Source organism: Arvicanthis niloticus, chromosome 23 (assembly GCF_011762505.2).
Source record: "Arvicanthis niloticus isolate mArvNil1 chromosome 23, mArvNil1.pat.X, whole genome shotgun sequence".
Classification (NCBI taxonomy): domain Eukaryota; kingdom Metazoa; phylum Chordata; class Mammalia; order Rodentia; family Muridae; genus Arvicanthis; species Arvicanthis niloticus.
Genome location: NC_133430.1, coordinates 906,645 through 928,392, shown reverse-complemented (window position 1 = coordinate 928,392; position 21,748 = coordinate 906,645). Strand labels below are relative to the sequence as shown.

General features: G+C 39.7%; 1 protein-coding gene across 1 annotated transcript in view; it reads right to left on the bottom strand.

Moving 5' to 3' along the window:
• Nucleotides 1-17,972, bottom strand: part of Abcb5 (ATP binding cassette subfamily B member 5) — a 68,635-nt gene extending 50,663 nt beyond the window's left edge. Inside the window, exons 1-8 of the mRNA XM_076920914.1 lie at nucleotides 17,787-17,972; nucleotides 17,530-17,701; nucleotides 13,833-13,957; nucleotides 13,577-13,754; nucleotides 11,920-12,033; nucleotides 11,218-11,328; nucleotides 7,568-7,693; nucleotides 4,256-4,459 (exon numbers count right to left, since the gene is read on the bottom strand). Of these exons, the coding sequence (XP_076777029.1) occupies nucleotides 4,256-4,459; nucleotides 7,568-7,693; nucleotides 11,218-11,328; nucleotides 11,920-12,033; nucleotides 13,577-13,754; nucleotides 13,833-13,957; nucleotides 17,530-17,701; nucleotides 17,787-17,794 (1,038 nt within the window). The 5' untranslated portion in view covers nucleotides 17,795-17,972. The remainder of the gene's footprint in view (nucleotides 1-4,255; nucleotides 4,460-7,567; nucleotides 7,694-11,217; nucleotides 11,329-11,919; nucleotides 12,034-13,576; nucleotides 13,755-13,832; nucleotides 13,958-17,529; nucleotides 17,702-17,786) is intronic.
• Nucleotides 17,973-21,748: the final 3,776 nt, after the last annotated feature.

Below are 21,748 nucleotides of genomic sequence, written 5' to 3'. Positions count from 1 at the left end.
CCTTGGACTGTTCTTATGTCATCTTCTTGCCTCTGCCTCCCAAGTACTGGAATTACAAGCATGGGCCATCATGTCTGAATTTATATGGTGTTGAGAATTGAACCTAGGGCTTCTTGCATGCTAGACAAAACCTCTACTGAGTTGTATCTTCAGTCCACATAGTGGTGTTCTGGGTTTTTGAATTTAGATTCTGTTTATCCTCTAGGACCCTAGTCCATCCAAATGCCAACTCCTCCTGCATTTGTGGCTTCTGGTCCCAACCTTAAGCTCTGCCCCTGTACTGAGTCCAGTGTACTTGGATGTAGGGGCATCTGCTGGAGCAAGTGGCCCCTTCCACAGCCTACATCCCTGAAGTAGCCCAATCTTTCCTTCCTCAGTATCATTTGCCAATAGCTCCTCTCAGCTAGGGGTGCTTTTGAAATTTGCTCATGACCTGACAGTGTTTTATGCTGTTGAGTGCCTTACAATGTCAATCTGCCTTGGGTTCCCAGGTGTAGCCTTACCAAACAAAAATACTCTTAAGCCCTACTGAGGTCAGATAAATTCTAATTTCAGACAGATCAAAGCTTAAAAAGTCATTGTTTCTCTGACACCTAAATTTAACTAAGAACACTGCGTCTCATCTGGTGATAACTTGTTAACTCATTCAGATGCTTATTTCCAAGTTTTTATTATTATGAATAAAGCTTCCATGAATATTCACGGAAAAGATAATTTTGTAAATTGTGTTTTCTTCTCTAGTGAAAGATGAGATATAGGAATAGTGAACTGTCCTGATCCCATGTCCAGCAGTATGGAAGGCAAACTGCTTTATCAACTGCTGCTCTTCTCAGTGGGAGGGGTGGTCCAAGTGCTTATGTTAGCACCCAAGTTACTTCAGCAAGTCCTTTTCACCTTGGCCATTCTAGGAAGTGTGAAATCACACCTGATTTCAGCTTTGTTTCAGCTTTTCTTGATGACTAGTAAAAAATGTTTAGTTTTTACATGTGCATTGTTCATTTAGTGTATCTTTTGACAAACCCGAGGTTCTTTTTTTTTTTTTTTTTAATCTTAATTTTTCTTTGTCTCTGATTGTAACAATTCTTAAATAGTCTGGATGTGTGCCTTAGTCAGGTAGAGACATTCAGAACATTTTATTGTATGGTGTACCTAGCCCTTTTATTTTCTAAATGTTGTTCTTTGAAAGAAGGTTTTAATTTAATTTAATCTACTTTGTATCTTTGTTTTTGTTACTGTTTTTTTTTTTTTTTTTTTCTCCTCTCTTAGAAGCCAAGGGCCTTGTGCACTCTTGGCAAATCCTCCAAACCAAGTTACATCCCCAGCCTTCAGCTTCAGTTCTTCTTGTAATATTTTTTAGAAATGTATAGACTGTATCTTGACCATATCTCTACCCCTCTTTTGAGACATGGTCTTAGTATCCATCCAGGCTCTTTTCAAATTTGACATTCTCCTACTACTGCCTCTGTCTCTTGAATACTGGGATCACAAGTGTAAGCATACATACTTGGACAGTTTATACTTTTTTTTTTTTGTTTTTTTTTTTTTTTGGTTTTTCGAGACAGGGTTTCTCTGTGTAGCCCTGGCTGTCCTGGATCTCACTCTGTAGACCAGGCTGGCCTCGACAGTTTATACTTTTTAAAAATAAATATCTCTTAAAAAGATTTCTTCCTTCCTTCCTTCCTTCCTTCCTTCCTTCCTTCCTTCCTTCCTTTTTTCCTTTCTTTTTTCCTTTCTGGTACACTTTAGCTATCTTTAGACACATCAGAAGAGGGTATCAGATCCCATTTCAGATGGTTGTGAGCCATCATATGGCTGCTGAGAATTGAACTCAGGATCTCTGGAAAAGCAGTCAGTACTCTAGGAGTTAATCTCTTCAGCCCTTACATTTTTTTTTAAAGTGTTTTTTTTTTTTTTTAATTTTTTGTGTCTGACTAGGTGCCTACAGAGGCCAGAAGATGGTTGTAATCCCCTTGTACTAGAGTTAACAATTATGTGTGCTAGGACCAAACTTGAGTCTCTGGAAGGGCAGTAAATGCCATTACCTTCTGAATTGTCTCAGTAGCCCAGGTGTTACCACTTTAGAAAGCAGTACATAGCTTCCTAAGAGTTCTTTGCTTACCTTAACATCACGATTCTCTTCTTTCTGCTAAAGTGTTAAATGTATTAATTAGTTATTATTTTGAGACTGTCTTACAAAATAGTTCAGACTTGTTATGGTTCCGTACTTGTTATGTAGTGTGGCCTAGCCTCCAAATGGCGATTCTCCTGCCTCAGCTCTCTAAGTGGTCTTCTACATTTTTATTTTTGAAACTCAAGCTAATATTTTGCTTTAAGATATATGTTAAATTAATTTTTATGTGTGGTGTGATGCAAAAACCACAGCTCATTGGATATCTTGTTCCAGTACTTCTTGCTTAATTTTTTTTCTTTCACCTGCTTAATTCTATTAGCCTTGCTAAAAATTAATTGATATTACGGTTCTGTTTTGAGTCTTTGCCCTGATGTTCTACCTGTTCACAGATGTTTCTCCACTACCAGTATTGGTTGTTGTCTTGAACTAAGTGTTGTGTGTGTCTGCTAGCATTGTTCTGTTTTTAAAGCTGCTTTGTCCATATTCATATTTTGATTTTATAAATACAAAAATATTTTGCAGTCTATGCATCACTTTCTACACATCTACAGAACACTCATGAAATTCTCTAATTATCAAAGAATCGCATTTATAAGTTAACTTGGGAAGAATATACAACCTTAAAAACAGCTGACTAATAAATAAAGCACGATTTATTTAGGTCTTCTTTTATTGTTTTGTCTCATCTTTTATTAAAGGTATCCTTATGAAAATTTTATTTTGAAGACTTGTGAGAGCTTTAATTTTTTTAAATAACTTTTGCCACTATTTAAAAATTTAGTTGATTTGTAAAAACGTTTGGGCTCATTATTTGCTTTAAAAAAAGTGTTTGGCAGTTTGTGTCTTTGAAGGTGTTGACCCTCTTCTAAGCTGTTAAATCCACAGGCACAAAGGGGTTCATAGTTCCCTTGAGTACAACTTTTCAGTGACTGTGAGATCAGTGGTCAAGAACGGCTTTTATTGCGGATTCTTTCTCTGTCTCTGTCTCTGTTCCCCTCTCTTCTCCCTCTCTCTTTCTCCTTTACTTACTTCCTCTTCCTCTCCCCTTTATCATGTTCTCTCTCTCTCTCTAAGTTACTATACCTGTGAACATTAGCATTCACCATGCTAACCTTTTATTCTTTTAATTTGTTTATTCTTTGGATTGCAGCATTGTGACTTACTATTAGATTTACATCAAATGGCATCTTTGTGTATATGTGTTCTTTTAATAAAGTAAATACCAACTTTCAGAGTCTGGTTGAAGACTACATGGAAATGCTCTCGAATTTTAAGTGGGGGGCAAGAGAGTATTGTGCATTTGAGGAAATTCGTTGAAAGGAATAAAAGACCAACAAAAGGCAATGTACTATTCCCTAACCAAGGAAAGGAACCTTCAAGCCCTTAGTGATCTTGCTGGCCTGCATGCTACGTTAATCACTATGTTAAATCACGGCATAATAAACATTATTTTAAAAAAGAGTTAGTTATTTTGTTACAATGCACACAGTGTGATTTTTAAGCATGTACTCCAAAATTAATGCTTTTGTTATTGTGACCCTCTGGAATTACGGGCTGTAGATGTAATTTAGTTTCAAGTGTAAGCTTTTAATATCTGATTGGGTACAACCACAATTATCATGGGGTTCTAATGAACTTAAACTTCAGGAAACGTAAGTAAATGGTTTAAAAACTATTACACGATGTTTATCAACACTCGTTTTGTTACCAAGAATTTCAAATTTATCACATCTTTTTACAGTTCTACATTTTTAATTCCGTGTTCATTCCTTGAACTTGTCTCCTTATTGCTCATCAGTCCTGACAGTGTGAGTACGCCATTTCTACTACGAGCCACTAGATGGAGCTACAAACCAACGTTTGTTCTCGGCTGGTGCTCATGATGTCCTTGCTTTAACATATTTTCTCTTTTCCGTGAACAGTGACATGCAAAAAATTAAACTTAACTCCCGTGTTTGGCCTTCCTTCTTTGGAACTTTAGCGTCTTCCTTTCTCTGCAGACCCTGTATCTAAAACACTCTCCATATTAACCCACTGTGTAATGTGAATTAGCCTATCCTAGGCTGTGTGGAGCCCTCAGGTGCTCTAGGTGGATTTTGAAAACACAGGCAGCACAACGCTCACCTTAGGAAAGGCCATTATGAAGTCGTAGGCGTTTGCCTCCCTCGCTGCCCGCTCCATTTCTTCTTCACTCACGCCTTCGCGCCCAAACTTAATATTGTTACCGATCGTGGTCCCAAACAAAACCGGCTCTTGGCTGACCACTCCAATTTGCTCTCGGTAATGTCGCACGTTTTGGGCTCGGATGTCCTTCTCATCTACGGTGATCTGCCATACCAAAGAACCAAGCAGGCTATGGTGCTGCCCAAGGTCTTGGCTTTCAACTGTCTTCTTAATCCAAAGAACAAACTGGGTAGTATCTCAGCAAAGACTGGCTGTATTTTGGTAAACATATTTATGGTATGGATAACACCAATAGATTTTTTTTTTTTTCAGGTAGATTGGAACTAACAAATCTTCAAGAAATAATTAACTTAAAGTCCCATGAAACCATAACTAAGTATTAATTAGTTTGTTCATAAGACACACACACAAACACTGTAGGTGCTACAAATGTTATATAGACAGATACCATCAGCTTTGTTGTTTTAAGACTGATGGTATCTATAATGTTCTAGCCTTCTTTATTTCTCAATGCCTTATTCAATCACAAAAGGCAAAAGTTCCTTCTAATAATTTTTTTTTTTTAATTAAGGGTAAATAAACTCTGTCTTCTTAGGTAGCACAGTCACCTCAACACATTCTAGGGGCAGAGTTGGATGTGGCCATCAGAGACTTTATTCTTCACAGTCCTGGCATTTGTTTGAGAATGTTTACTGCTTTACACTGATCCAGTAATTTATTTAGTCAATATTAGCATGAACTCAGGCCTACAAAGTTCTAAATAGTTTTCTTTTAAAGACAATAGTCAGTGTTAAGTAGAAGCATTAAGAATTAGATTTTTTTCTTTTTGTGTACCTGTGTACATGTTCATGTGTGTGCATGACATGTGTATGGAAAGCAATGTTTGGGTATGTGTACATGTGTGTATAGGAACCAGTATTTGGGTATGTGCACATGTATGCATAGGGACCAGTGTTTGAGTATGTGTACATGTGTGCATAGGGACCAGTGTTTGAGTATGTGCACATGTGTGCATTGGAACCAGTGTTTGAGTATGTGCACATGTGTGCATTGGAACCAGTGTTTGAGTATGTGCACATGTGTGCATTGGAACCAGTGTTTGGGTATGTGCACATGTGTGCATTGGGACCAGTGTTTGAGTATGTGCACATGTGTGCATAGGGACCAGTGTTTTGAGTATGTGTACATGTGTGCATAGGGACCAGTGTTTGAGTATGTGCACATGTGTGTATAGGGACCAGTGTTTGAGTATGTGCACATGTGTGCATTAGAACCAGTGTTTGGGTATGTGCACAGGGACCAGTGTTTGGGTATGTGTACATGTGTGTATAGGAACCAGTATTTGGGTATGTGCACATGTATGCATAGGGACCAGTGTTTGAGTATGTGTACATGTGTGCATAGGGACCAGTGTTTGAGTATGTGTACATGTGTGCATAGGGACCAGTGTTTGAGTATGTGCACATGTGTGCATTGGAACCAGTGTTTGAGTATGTGCACATGTGTGCATTGGAACCAGTGTTTGAGTATGTGCACATGTGTGCATTGGAACCAGTGTTTGGGTATGTGCACATGTGTGCATTGGGACCAGTGTTTGAGTATGTGCACATGTGTGCATAGGGACCAGTGTTTTGAGTATGTGTACATGTGTGCATAGGGACCAGTGTTTGAGTATGTGCACATGTGTGTATAGGGACCAGTGTTTGAGTATGTGCACATGTGTGCATTAGAACCAGTGTTTGGGTATGTGCACAGGGACCAGTGTTTGGATATGTGCACATGTGTGTATAGGAACCAGTGTTTGGGTATGTGTACATGTGTGTATAGGGACCAGTGTTTGGGTATGTGTACATGTGTGCATAGGGACCAGTGTTTGAGTATGTGCACATGTGTGCATTGGGACCAGTGTTTGGGTATGTGCACATGTGTGCATAGGGACCAGTGTTTGGGTATGTATACATGTATACATAGGGACCAGTGTTTGAGTATGTGCACATGTGTGCATAGGGACCAGTGTTTGAGTATGTGCACATGTATGCATAGGGACCAGTGTTTGGTTATGTGTACATGTATGCATAGGGACCAGTGTTTGAGTATGTGCACATGTGTGCATAGGGACCAGTGTTTGGGTATGTGCACAGGGACCAGTATTTGGGTATGTGTACATGTGTGCAAAGGGACCAGTGTTTGGGTATGTGTACATGTGTGCATAGGGACCAGTGTTTGAGTGTGTGCACATGTGTGCATTGGGACCAGTGTTTGAGTATGTGCACATGTGTGCATAGGGACCAGTGTTTGAGTATGTGCACATGTGTGCATAGGGACCAGTGTTTGGGTATGTGCACATGTGTGTATAGGGACCAGTGTTTGGGTATGTGTACATGTATGCATAGGGACCAGTGTTTGAGTATGTGCACATGTGTGTATAGGGACCAGTGTTTGGGTATGTGTACATGTGTGCACAGGGACCAGTGTTTTGAGTATGTGTACATGTGTGCATAGGGACCAGTGTTTGAGTATGTGCACATGTGTGTATAGGGACCAGTGTTTGGGTATGTGTACATGTGTGCATAGGGACCAGTGTTTGAGTATGTGCACATGTGTGCATTGGGACCAGTGTTTGGGTATGTGCACAGGGACCAGTATTTGGGTATGTGCACATGTGTGCATAGGAACCAGTGTTTGGGTATGTGTATATGTGTGTATAGGGACCAGTGTTTGGGTATGTGTACATGTGTGCATAGGGACCAGTGTTTGAGTATGTGCACATGTGTGCATTGGGACCAGTGTTTGAGTATGTGCACATGTGTGCATTGGGACCAGTGTTTGGGTATGTGCACAGGGACCAGTATTTGGGTATGTGTACATGTATGCATAGGGACCAATGTTTGGGTATGTGTACATGTGTGCATTGGGACCAGTGTTTGGGTATGTGCACAGGGACCAGTATTTGGGTATGTGTACGTGTGGGCATAGGGACTAGTGGTTGGGTCTCCTCCTGGATGAATTACCTCCTTAGTTTTTGAGATAAGGTCTCTTAGGAAACCTGAAGCTCACCAATTTATCCATACTTGCTGGCCAGCAAGCCTCAGAGATCCAGTTCCCTGGCACTGAGATTGCAGATGTGCAAGCCACAAGTTTTATGTAGGTGCCGAGAATACAGTACCTCTTGACTTTGCAGCAAGCCCTGAAACACTGAGCCATCTCCCCAGGCCCTCATACATGATTTTTTTAAAAGCAGTCTGCACTTACACAGCCTTCTTCTGGGTCATATAGCCTCTGCAGAAGCTGGACTGTTGTACTTTTGCCACTGCCACTGGGACCAACCAAAGCTACTGTCTCTCCAGCCTTAATCTTGAGATTGAGACCTTTCAGAATCTGTTATATGCACAGGAAATGATATGGTTAGGAATGATAGGCAATTATGCACATACAATCAGAAAATTAATCTGGAACTATAAACAGAAAAATTCTTATGTGGCATATGAAATCAATTTGGGTCTTATATTTATTTGTATAACACCTCATTTATACCTATAGTGATATGCAGTTTGAGAGTATAGTATTTAAAAATTTCTTTGTACACAGAAGAGATCTAATTTAAGAGTCAGCCAGCCACAACAAACTCTTCACGTATTTTTATTAGCATATTTTAATTGCACAAAATTATAATGTGTTTCATTATGACATTGTCACATATGTGTGTCTGGTATGTGCACATGATGCATGTGTGCATGCACATAGAGGCTCCATGTTAACACCAGGAGTCTTCCTCAATTGTTTCCCAATTGAGGCAGGGTCTCTCTCTGAGCTTGGGTTTTCAGTGAGTCTGAGTTGGTTAGCATTTTGAGGGATTCTATCTCTGCCTCCTCTAGGCTGGGATTATGAGTGGGCTGCCATTCCTACCAGGTTTTAAGTAAGTGCTGGGGATATGAACTGTTGGTCTCATGTTTAAGTAGTGAGTACCTTACCTGCTCACTACCAAATAAACCATCTACCAAGCCTGCAAACTTCACATTTTTAACTGAAATACCTTACGTGAATCTTATGACAACTAAATTAATGTTTTATTTTTTAATTTGTAACAAATGAAATCTTAACAAGTAATTGAGTTACTTAGGAAAGTTGCCCTTTAGAGTAGCTCTAATATTTTTACAAGGTACATTCAAAATAGCAAGTGGCAAGCCCACAAGGACACAGGTGAGACCTTGGCGCTCTAGACACCTGCCTGGATCTAAGCACACATCTCAGCATGATCTCAGCCACAAAATTTTTTCCTATTTGCGAATCTACCAGGACTTTGTATCCCAGAGACTTGCCACACGGGGGCAGTCTATGACTAGAGTCACTTCCTGATACCCTCGGAGATCTTTGCTTGCAACTGTACATTTGCAGCTCCTCAGAATCTCATCATTTACAAAGAAACAGGTATGTAAGTGAGTCAGTCCTTCAACCAGCCAACCAGGAAAGCAGTTTTTTTTTTGGGGGGGGGAGATGAGCATTCTGGATTAATAAGGAGTATTTTTCACACTTGAGTCAGTTTCTCTTCATCCCATGGAAGAGTATGTCCTTTCCTTAAAGTGGGTAGGCCTTCAAAATTAACCTGTCAGCTTAACAGAAAGGGTTATGTTCAAAAGTTCTTTTAAGGGCTGAGGAGATGTCTCAGGAGGTAAAAATGCTATCCACATAAGCCAGATGACTTTAGCTCAATTCTTGGAACCCATGTTAAAAAAAAAAAAAAAAAAAAAAAAGAAAGAAAGAAAGAAAGAAAGAAAGAAAGAAAGAAAGAAAGAAGAAAAGAAAGAAAACCAACAAACCAGTGCAGTAGCTTTTGTATAGGAAGCCCACTGGCACAGAGCATTCCAGAGAATAAAGGGACCTGCTTCAACAAGTTGGAAGTGGAAAATCAAATCCCGAAAGCTAAGCTGTTCTTGACCTTCACCTGTGCAAAGTGGCATGTCCCCTCTTCCTGATCCCACACATACACACAAATTAGTTAAAGACAATTGTTTACCCAGATATGATAGGACACACTAGTCAGGAGTTTGTCTGGGGTACTAGTGAAAACCCAGCTACAAAATAAAGAAACAAGTAAGAATTGTCTAGAACCCAGAGAGCATAGCCCAGGGCATTATTGGCACAACTGGTGCCCAGGGTCCCAGAAGGCAGCCTAAATGTATATTTAAAATGCAGTCTAAAATGCTCTATTAGGAGAAAAGGCAAAAAACCAGGACAACGATGGTGACAAGTCGTAAAGCAAAAGATTCTGAGGAGAGAATTTCAGTTAAAAGGTTTGTCAGACAAAAAACAGAAAGGAGTGGGCACATTATTTCTAATGGAGATTCTATAAGGCACATTAGAAGCTGATAGCATTAGCAATGTCATCTGTTCCATTTAAAATTTTGCTCCCTTCTCTTCTCCTAATTATGTATTTTGTTAGTAGCTGCCTTTTGTAATCCTTAATGCTACTTTTGGGGGTGGGCAGCAGAGGGAGCAAATGCATTAATTAAATATAAGGAAAATTTAATAGGAGAGGCAGATATATTTTCCCAAGAATTATTTGTTTTTAAAAGATTAGTTTGTTGGGTGCATTTCAAGAGGGCAGTAGACTGGGCTTTAGCTAGACTGAGTCTCCTTAGAACTATTAAAGGCTGAGTGATTCAAATAGGACAGACTCTGTTTTCATAAATGTGTGTCTATGGATGAACACAGGTGTGTATGTGTGTGTCTGTGTGTGAGAGTGTGGAAAGTGAGAGGAAGGGTATCTAATATACAGTTGTGCATGCAGTAGAAGCCCCAAAGGTGTGAGAGAGAAGGCCTAGGAGGAACATAACACCTGATGGTTGGAAACTCCCAGATACAAATGAACTATTTAAGTGCAGCTGGATACTATTCCAGCACCACCAGTAGGTGGCAGCATTAGTCCAAGACATTTTGGTGTGCTCAGCCATGGAGAGTGGAGGAAACATAGGTGGTTAAAAATGCTTATCGGTCAAATACAGGAGAGAGGAAGGAAAATATAAATCACTATCCCCACATCCACACATGTTGTAAGGTATGTCCTTGTATTCTCAGTGGTTAATTGCTGGGTCGGCAGCACCAGGCTAGCAGGATCAGTAAATGTTTGTTGCTTCCTCACCTGACCCAAGAGAAAAGCAAGCTGTGGTGGGGAAGATCACACACACCCGGCCCTGCCCTTCCTGGCGCCCCCCCCCCCCCCCCGAACGGAGGAGAAAGAGCGGGCTTTTTCCATAATAAAGAGTTGGCTGGAACTAGGGCAGAAGGGAGGACTGGCTGGAGGTCTGGGAGAGAAACAGAAAGGGAGCAAGCCCTTGAGGTAGAGCAAAGATGTCTCTGCATCCTTATCATTAAACCACAAGCCCACAATATCCAGAGATATTCGTCCATTGCTTGTCAGTCTGCCTAGATATTGGTCTACTTGTGTCTTTAAGCAAGTAGACAAACTCTGGGTCAAAATCATCCCAAAGATTGAGGAGATGGCAAGTACTTGGTATGCAAGTGTGAGGATTATTATAGTTCAATTCCCAAGGACTCATACCAATTCTGGAAGGGGTGGGGGCAGCCCATCTGTAATCCTAGTGTGGGAAGCAGCAACAGGGGATTCCTGTAGCAAACTGGCTGAACTGGTGAGCTTCCAGTTCAAGTGAGAGACACTTAACATGTAAAGTGGAGGTTGATTACAGAGGACAACAAATGTCGATCTCTGGCCTCCACAGGTCCATGCACACATGTGCATGCACACTCCCACAGGTAAACATGCATATATCCACATACCCCACATACACGGACAAAAGAATCTTTTAAAAACAATTCCCACAACAGAAGATTCTGGCCTGAAGGCAATGTAAGAAAATGGAAGAATGCAACTGAATTTAACATACCTTGGCAGAAGGTCTTGATGGATAGCTGAAAGAAACGTTTTTAAATTCTATGTTTCCTTCTATACATTCAGGTTTATATCCAGCTGTTGAAAAGTTATCTATATTGGGTTTCTTGGAAAAACAAAGAGATTGTTATACATCTTTAAAGGGTTAAGTTGCTGACATTGCCTCCATCCCAGAATAGTTTAGAGATGGACCCTAAAGTTCTTTTAAAATCTCCTTCCTGTTTTAGAAGTAAGTAAAGCCAGACATGAAGTTTTGTCTTTCTTTCTTTTTCTCTCTCTTCCTTCCTTTTCTTTCTTTTTCTTCTTTCTTTCTCTTCTTTCTTTCTTTCTTTCTTTCTTTCTTTCTTTCTTTCTTTCTTTCTTTCTTTCTTTTGTTTTTGAGACAGGGTTTCTCTGTGTAGCCTTGGCTGAAACTTGTTCTGAAGACCAGGTTGGCCTCAAACTCACAGAGATCACCCTGCCTCTGCCTTCTGAGTGCTGGGATTAAAGGTATATGCCACCACCTCCAGGCAGACATGAAGTTTTTAATAAAAAACATTCCCCCACAAAAAGTTAACCACAATCTTTCCTTCTATAACCAAATGACCAATGTGTAGGTTTTACCCACCATGTGGTTTTAGGGAGTTGAATGTCCCTGTCCTTCAGGTTTCTTCTTGCAGTAAGGACAGCTATCTCTCAATGCAGTGAGGGCTCCTACCTTATCAATAACCCGGAAAATATTAAAGGCAGCTCCTCTGGCTACAGTGAAGGTTTCCAAGTGAGGGGCTACAGATCCAATGCAGTAACTACTATGGATCACACTGAAGAAAACCTATAGGGACAAAATAAACAATAGTCACCTTGTTGCAGTGATGATTGGGAGGCCTGCTTGGCCTGCTCATGGACTACAGAGGACTTACATAAAAATGTGGAAACAGGATGAAGCCAATAAAGAAAACACAGGCTTCCCCAGCAGTCTTTGCTTATTTTCAGGATGACTCTCCACTGCATGAGTTTGTGTCTTTCCAGCTGCAGCAATGTTTGAGCTGCCTGAACCATGCTGGCCCGCAGGAAGCTGCCCACAAGCCTAGTGTGTTTCTATGGGCTCTTCCCCTGTACTATGGCCGACATTGGGGGTTTTAGCAAGACAGTGACTGAGGTGATCGTTCAGAGACATTGTATTGCTTCCATCCTGTTTTTAAAACTGCTCTGTCACTGTCCTTATTCAGGCAAAGGCCTCTGCAGGAAAAGTTCAAATAAGGAACAAATTCTAGAAGGTCATGTACTTTTTCTCTGTCATGTAGATATGGGAACTAAAGGAGTAAAAATGGCAGCTACTAGTTCTTCATATGAGATGAACGAACAGCTAAGAGCCTTAACTATGAAAGTCTTCAAATTTAAAAGATCGATTTAATTGAAAGTAGAGACATGCATCTAAAATAGAAAGACCAAACAAAAACGGAAGCAGTAGAGAAGGTCCCTTTGCTCACCATGACAGATCTCTTTAAGCCTGAACTGGTGTGTCTGACGTAGAGAATGGAGGTTAATGAAATTATTTACAATTTTATACATAACTGTAGCAGTTTAAAAGACTCTGGATTGCAAGATTGAAAAGGGTTGCATGAAGCCTTTCTTTTTCTTTCTTTCTTTCTTTCTTTCTTCCCTTCCTTCTTTCTTTCTTTCTTTTAAAATTATTTCTGTGTATATGTCTCTGCATGGGTGTTTTTTGCACACCAATGCTGATGTCAGAGAAGGCCAGAAGGTATGGGGTCCTCTGGAGTTGGAGCTGAAGATAAAGGCAGTTGTAAACCATCCTTCTCCAACATGGGTGCTGGAACTGAGATTGGGTTCTCCGCAAAAGCAGTGCACACTTGATCACTGAGCCACCTCTCCAGCCTAAACTCAGCTAAATGCTGAAAAGGATAGAGGTACAGCAGATGGATCCAACTATACTGTAAGACTTTTCTGTGGACTACACGGAAGAGAGTCCAGCATCTCTGTGGACTGTGATCGAATCCCAGGAAACTTGAGAAGAAATGCTTCCCTACAGATTGGCCATTTTCAGTGCCAGATTTAAAAAAATGTATTTATTAGTGGGGAATTAAATTATGATACTTCTGAAAGCACAATGCTTGCCACAGTGAGGACACAAAACATGTCGGATGAATAAATCTTGTTTAAAATTATATATATATGTGTGTGTGTGTGTATGTATATATACATATGTATATGCGCACACACACACATATAGACTTAAAGTACATGCAAATCATGAGAAGGTAATTATCCTCATTCAAAGTAAATTTTTAAAAACTAAACTCTAGGTTAGGAAAGATCCTCTAAGCCCACCATCTTTGTTTGCAAATAAGACTTACAGCAAGAATAGTCCCGATGGTGTAACCAGGCTCTCCGCTGAAAATCAAAGAGGCTCCATACCAAAAAGCCAGTCCATAGGCTCCATTCATAAAGAAGTAGACGGCTCCAAGAGACAGCTTTGAAGCTATAGCCCTCTTTATTCCAGCGTCCTTTGCATTCTTTAGATTCTGTGTATACCTTACAAAGCAAAACACCAAGTAGTAGCCTTTGGAGAAAACAGAACCAAGTGTCTTTTATCATAATAAAGGGACAGACCTTTGAATTTCTTTCTCTTGGGCTCCAAAGGCTGTGACTGTTCGGATTGATGACAAAGCTTCTTCAGCCACAGCCCCAGCTTTGGAATAGGCATCCAGCTCCTTACTGGTCAGCGAGATGACCATCTGTAATAAGCACAGCCACTGTTAGGCAAAGAACGAATCTGCTATGATTCATTTGAAATATTGCCCAGAGGCTCAGCTGGTGGTGACATTTTTGGAGAGTCTATGGGACCTTCAGGAGTGAGGTCTAGCTGATGGACATAGGCTATTACAGGTGTGATATAGTCCACTTCTGGCTTTACTCTCTTTCTAGTTCTTGGTCCTTGGGGGTGGGAAGCCCAGTCACACCCTTCACCCACCATTGGCTCACCCTCTACCTTTCCTGTCAAGGTGGATTAAAACAAATTATGAACCCCAAATTGCCAGAAGCCATCAGCTTGTGGTCCCCATAATGGTAAGAGAAAGTTAAAAGCTAGGGGTCATCAGTCTTTGTCCTTTGTCCGACGCTGTGTCCTATCTCAGCACCTCAGTACCTGACCCTGTCAGGGCAAGACCAAAATAAAAGTTTATTCTCTCTTGCTATTAGTGCTACAGCAACACAAACTGACTTGACGGATCTAGAATTAGATTAGCCTGGTCTGTGAGAATGTTTGTTGACCATTCTCTTGATTTTATTAATTGAGGTGGGGAGACCCACCCATTACAGGTGGTCTGATTCCCTTGGCAGGTGATCCTGAGTTGTATAGGATAGAAGAGAGCCGAGTACATGCATGCACATTTTTATCACATTTATTCTCTCTCTGCCCTTTACTTCTCTGCTGTGATGGACTGTATCCTGGAACTATTAGCTAAAACAAACTCGTCTTTTCCCAAGTTGCCCTTGTCAGAGTAGTTTTTCACAGCAGCAGGAGAGGAAGCTAGAGCACTGACCAATAGGGAACCAGAGGCAGTGTGACTTTACACTTACCGCTCACACAATTTGAAACCCGAGTAGCTTCTCGTTATCCAGCATCTAAATCTTTATCTGACTTTTTCTTCTATCAGTGAAGCTTCACTAAATTCTCTGTATTTTAAAAGCTTCAAATGTGGGTAGTTTTACTGGTACAATGGGGGAATATTTGACTTAGCAAAGAACATTAGAAACACCATTTGTTTTGTGAACACTGAAAATTAGTGAGCTTGACTGACTTGAATTGATTTGTTATTATGCACAAAAAGAAAGGATTCAGGGGAGAGGGGTTAGGTCACAAGACTATGGCAGGAAAAGGAACTTCACTTCTCATATGTATGGAGAATGGTCCGGAAACCATTACTATTCATATATGCTGGAGTATGCTCAGTAAATGTTTCTCTCTCAACACTAGGGGGTGAGACTTAAAAAGAAAAAGGAGATCATTACTATTATGGACAGTAGGTGGTAAGCTGATTTCTTAAAAATCTGAAATAGCAGGTGCTCCTTCCTGTTTGATAATCCATTTGTCAATCCTTTGTAGTTTTATTAGTAAAACAGTTCAGTGCGCGGGAAAAACAACAGTACCACGTCAAAGCTGAGAGTTTTACATTGCCTACTCATGTAATAAAATTACTTGTTTCCAAAATACCAAAGTACATTCCATACAACTGGAGTTGATTTGGTGTAGAAGAAGCTTGTGTGGCTGGTAAAGTCATGAGATGGCATAAATTAAATATTAATTAATGTATTAGGATTACTAATCTGACTTTTTTTTTACTAATCTGATAATTGCTGGGATGAACTACAATGGCCAAAAACAACTTGGGGAGGAAAGGGTTTATTTTGTTCATAGTTCTGTATAACAGTTTATCATCAAAAACAATGAGAGCAGGAGCTCACAAAGGGCAGGAACGTGGGGGATGGAACTCAGGCAGAGCCCATGGAAGAGTGCTGCTTACTGGCTTGCCAGCCTGCTTTCTCATAGAACCCAGGACAATCAGCACAGGGGTGGCACCATCCACAATGGGATGGCCCTTCCCCATTGATCACTAATTAAGAAAATGCCTTAAAGCCAGATCTAATGAAACATTTTCTCAATTGAGGCTCCTTCCTCTCTGATGACTCTAGCTTGTGTCAAGTTGATATAAAACTAGCCAGAACAGCTAATCATTTTCTGAGTTTGCTCAACAATGATAACCCCACAGTAGATCACTGGAGGGCAACACCATGTTGTGCTAAGCCTTTTACATATTGAATATTCAGTAAATATTAATTAAAAATTAAACTGAATTGAAGAAGATTATGCACCCTAGTCCCTCTAGTCATTTGGGGGAACTTTGGCTCTCACTTGGTTTTTCTTCGGTTGATATACTAGTGGAACTTAGACTCCCTCTGCTGTTCCTTTATAACTTCTGTCCACTTTTCTCATGAGAGGATAAGGTTCTGCTCTTAGTAACACATTCTGGGCTTTTTTGTTTCCTATTGAGTGACCCTCATTTCATGCAAGCTTGAGATAAAGATGAGGATTACAAGGTCAACATGAGAAGACAGACTACCACAGACCTGCTGTCTAATTCTCTTTAGTAGGATAGCCTTTGCTACATTGTCCATGTTCCTCTAAGCAACCACTCACTCACATGCCTGTGAACAATCCATTGACACATATTGAGTCACAGGCACAAAAGACATGAAAAGAGAAGGGTGATTAGTCAGGAAGAGGAAGAGAAGGAGAGTGAGAGTTGGGGAGCAACAAGAAAGGCAAATGGAGAGAATGTGATAAACTATATTTTATACATGTGAATGAAACCCATTGTTATGTACAATTAATAAATGCTAGGAGAAAACTTTGAAAATATCTATTGTCTAAGTACCCAAAGCTTCCTTCTAAGGAAACAGTCAACTACAGGATATTTTCTTTTTGCTAGAAATCTTTGATTGAGCTGGTATTATCCTAGCAAGTGAGCCAGGAAATTTTATAGATTTGAGTTTTGAAAATTGAGTATTACAAAATTAAAAGCACAGTGCCTTTGATGTGTTGGGCACACACAATGGACAACTATGAAGAAATAATTTTGAGAGCTATTAGGGATACTTGGGCCACTGGAGGATGAACACACACACATACACACACACACACACACACACTTCACTAGATTGTAAACAAGATTATTATCTTCTGGTATGTACACTAGAACATTGCTCAGAATGCAATTGAAAATGCAAATACAAATTTGTTTAAAGAGCTGAACCATGTTTACTTAGATGTTAACATATTTTCTAAACCATTTCAAGGCATGTACAATGTAAACTTTAGGAGACTGCTATCAAACAGCTCTTTAAGGGTGTTACTTGAGGATCTTTCCCTTCAGTTCTACCAAGTACAATGAACTACAATGCATCCAATGGGGGGATTTAGACTATACAAGACTCCCCCCTGCAACAGCTAAGTATCCAATGTGTAATGTTCTTTATCTGTGTCATCATCGAAGAAGTGATTTTTTTCGTTTCTATTTTTCTATTTTTTTCTGTTAGTAAGCTATTAATGAAAAATCATATCTTAGTCATGTAATTTAAAGGCATAAAGGTGATATTATTGATTAAGATATCAGAGAGTTTATCAGTTGATAAACTCTTTTATACTCTGGGACATGCAGAATAAACACAAGTACCCCTTTCTCTTTTGCAAATTTTGTAAGCATTGTGCTCCTTTTTTTGCTGCCAGGAGCAGGACTAGCTTGCTTACCCTAGAGCACAGTGCTGATGAGGCCATTATGAGAGGAGATGTGGACAGAACCACCAGGGAGAGTTTCCAGCTCTTTATCAAGCTTATCACCAGGCCAATAGAAAACCCAGATATGTTCTGAAACATCAGAGGGATCTTATCTCCAATACCATCACAGAGTTTGTTGATGTCACTGCAACAGAGAAGTTCCCATGGTTCAGTTACACACAGATTGTATGTTAATACCAAGGCCACACAGACCCTTCTCCTTCCCTTACCCGGTCATGCGGGTGTTAAGTTCACAGATGTTATTGCCATCAAACCAGCTGATGTCTTGAGCCAAAATTGAATGAAAAAACTTTTTTCGAATTCTTGTGGTTTGCCGGGCTGCGGTTATGATCCAGAAGGAAATCTGCACATAGCCAAAAACGAGGGCAGCTGCTCCTATTCCAACATAATAGAGAGTCAACCTGAGGGAAGATGACTGAACGTTAGGCAGGAGCTCAGCTTTCTCCCAAATAAGACAAACAATGCAAAAACTGTCACCAACAATGCTACCCCAAAATAGAAAAGAAATCTAATATTCAGTAAAATTTATTCTGGAACATAGAAATCACCCATAACAGAATGAATAAATATTGAATAATATTCTAAAATTTCGCTTAAGACATCTAGATCATATCTTTGACATTATTAGTAGAAATTAGTACTTTAAGACATGTTTGTTCTATCTTTCAGTATTTATGATACCTTCAGGTGGAAAAATCACACTGAGGTAACTGCGATAGGTGCAAGTGAATGAGGAGGAGGAAGAAAATGTTCCTATTCATAAATAACTGACAGAGGAAATACCACATATTCTAAAATCCAATGTAAGAAATTTATGTTAAACTAATATGTACAAAAGTTAAACTTTGTGGGTGGTCATCTTAGAACTCATAATAATACAGAAGAATTGAGAGGAATTTTAACACCTAACTAGGAGGAGAGAGGTAAGAAACAGGGTCATTTAATAACTACATATGGGGAATGCACTATATGAGGTTCTAAAGAAACATTCTGATGGAAAGACATATAAGACACAGAGAAAGAATTTCAGGTGTACTTGAACAGAGTTAATAGGGAATACACTTCAGAATAATTAGCGGACAAACATAAGTTGGTAGAACTAATATAAATAATAACGTGCTTAAGAAAAGTTTCTTTGAGGAATTAATACTATTGCTGGTATCTAAATTGTGAAACAGAGTTAATCATTAAAAACTGGAAAGAGGAGCTAGTGAGATGACTTTGTGGGTAAAACCACTTATTGCCTAGCTGACAACCTGAGTTTGATCCCTTGGATCCATATTGTAGAAGGAAAGAACTGATTTCCGTGAACTGACCTCTGATCTCCATACATGTGGCATGGCAAATAAATAATCCCATGTTGGTAAATAAATGAATGTAAATATATTAACATATAAATATATAAATATAAATTTATATAAATATATACATGTACATAAATAAATATAAATTTATATAAATATATAAATGTACATAAATATGTATATATGTATATATACATATTACAAAGAGCATTCTAGGGAGATAGAAGGTCTTTCCTGGGATGGTCCAAGAATATGTTTCGTTGATAAGGCAGGAGAATGTAGCACAGCACAGGCCTTTAGAAACTGTGTACTCTTTCCATTTTATTCCAAGGAAAATGAAGAATCATCAGAACAGCCATGCAAAGGATGGCCCTACATTGGTGAACTTTGTAAAAGACCACTCTGGCCTTTTTGTGGAGAGTTAGTAGATGTGATGACAGCAATGGAATCAGTAAGTCACTGCAATGTACCATGGGAAATGGATAAGGGCTTAGATAAGAACTGTGGTACACAAATTATAAAGATGTAGAGAAACGATAAAGGTGCTGGCTACTGAGCCTGATGGCCTAAGTTGATTTCTGGAGCTCACAGTATAGAAGGAGAGAATAGATTACCACAAGATGTCCTTTAACCTACACAGGTTCATAGTGGCACATGTGTACATACAGAGAGAGAAAAATTCACACACACATCAAACAAACAACAAACAAATAAGAATTTTTAAAAATCCACATAGTCTAGATATATTTTGGAAATACAAATTGTCAGACAAATGGGACCTATAGGCAACTAGTCTTTTTTGTTATAAAGATTACCAGAAGACTGTAGAGAAAAACAACCCCCTCCCCACTCTGTTTCTACCCCCATTAAATTCCACATACTTTGAGAATATGTCCTGCCTCTTGATTGTCAGCCTGCACACCCACCGTTGCGCTCAGTGCCTCTCATGATACCTAACAGGGAGGGAGAATCTGCTCTCCCTGATTGGCCTCTGGTATCTATGGCAACGCTTTCTTCATGTGGTGTCTCATCTGTAGCACTCTCTCTGAACCAGATTGATCCTGCTAATCTCTTTACTATGGCACAGGTGTTTTGATTACTCAGTTCTCTTTATTTTTTTGTATTTTGTGTTTATAATAATAAAGAGATTATTTGTTTAATACATCTTTCCTAATGAAGTTACAAACAGAACAGGATACAAGAAACAGAAGCAGGGGAGACACCAAAGATGTCTTCCCAGCTTTTGGCTGACCAATGGGGTCAGCAGAATGCTCTTCACAGACATGGTGGGGGCTGGGAATAGGACAGAGTTTCAGACATTACCAAGAGCTCTGATTTGGCTATATTAAATATGCTGAAATAGTAGTCTGAAAACTGAAGGGTTACAGAAGTCACTAAGCTGGAGATATAACTTTGAAAGCTATAGGTTCCAGGCAGTAATTCCATCAAACAGGTTGATAAAAAACACTGTGGGAGACAAAATATTAAAATGTAGGCCAAGAAAGGAGGGACAAGAGACTCAGTTCAAATTCTGCAGACAGGTAGATTTGACCTGAAGAGAAAAAGACAGCAAAGGAAGCCTAGAGGTGGTTGGAAATCAAGGGGCATAAGTACTTTGTAAAATTAAAGAGTAAAATAAAACTGGCATTCACTCAGGATTTAGTTATAAATTTGTCTAGCACTCAACTTTGTTTTCAGCTAAGTTAACTAATTGATTTTTCTGATGCAACAGTCACAGCTGAGGTTTGACTACTCTGCCATCTTAGTTCAGCTCTCTGAAAAAAAGCAAAGCAAAGCAAAGCGAAGCGAAGCAAAAACCTTGCTATCCTGGTGGTCTCATTTTAATTCTGTTGATGTCTTTGCTGTTTATGACCAGTCCGAAGCATCAAACTGAAATGGTATCTCATGGAATGGTGGTATGTGCCCTTAACCTCATTAGGAGGCATAAGCAGGTAGACGTTTGTGAGTTTAGGCTAGCCTGCCGTACATAGCAATTTCTATGCTGGCCAGTGATACATAGTCAGACAGACCCTAAGTCTAAAACAAACAAAAATTCCAATAGTTTCCTTTAAAAAAATTAACAAAGACTGAAGAGATCAGCTCAGGAACTTTGGAAAATTCACCAGACCCCTCCCCTCCTGGAAGAGAAAGGTAGGTACCCCTCTCCTACAGAAGGGAGAGGCTAATTACTATTTCTCAGACCACAGTGGGTGGACCTGCGTGTGAGGGAGGCCCAGAGCATGTGGACAGATTCCACAGGACAGACTGTTGGCCATGCACAGACAAAGGAGGTCTTTGCTGCCTCATTCCCTAAAGACCAATCAGTCAAAAAGTTACACAGTTCTGCCAATCACATTGTGCCTAATGGCTGCTGCACTAAAGACTGTATAAAAGCTCACTGAGATGGATGGCATGGGGTCACCTTTCCTTTGGATGCAGGATGGCCCCAGCATACTGGAACATTAAAATTCTTCTTGCTTTTTGCAGCGATTGTCATCTCTGTGTGGTTCACTCAGGGAGAGTGTAGGAGGGTAGGACTCAGAGCAGCCAGGAAAACTTAAAAAAGAAAATTGTTCTGGGACTTAATTTCTAATTTTATTTACTTATTAACTAAAAAGATACTGTAGTTAAAAAGGTATGATGCTAGCATAAAGAGAGATGCACCAATAATTCAGAAGCTAGAAATAAATCCTTACAGTTACAGAGAGTTGGTTTTAACAAAAGTGTCAAGCAGTGTAGTTGAGAAAGTACAGTCTTGTCTTTCACAAAGTGTTAGCACAACATATGAGAAAGATGAAGTTAGACCCTTCCTTAGTTGTAAACTAATTGTAAATGGACACAGGTCTATAGGTAAGGGTTAAACCATG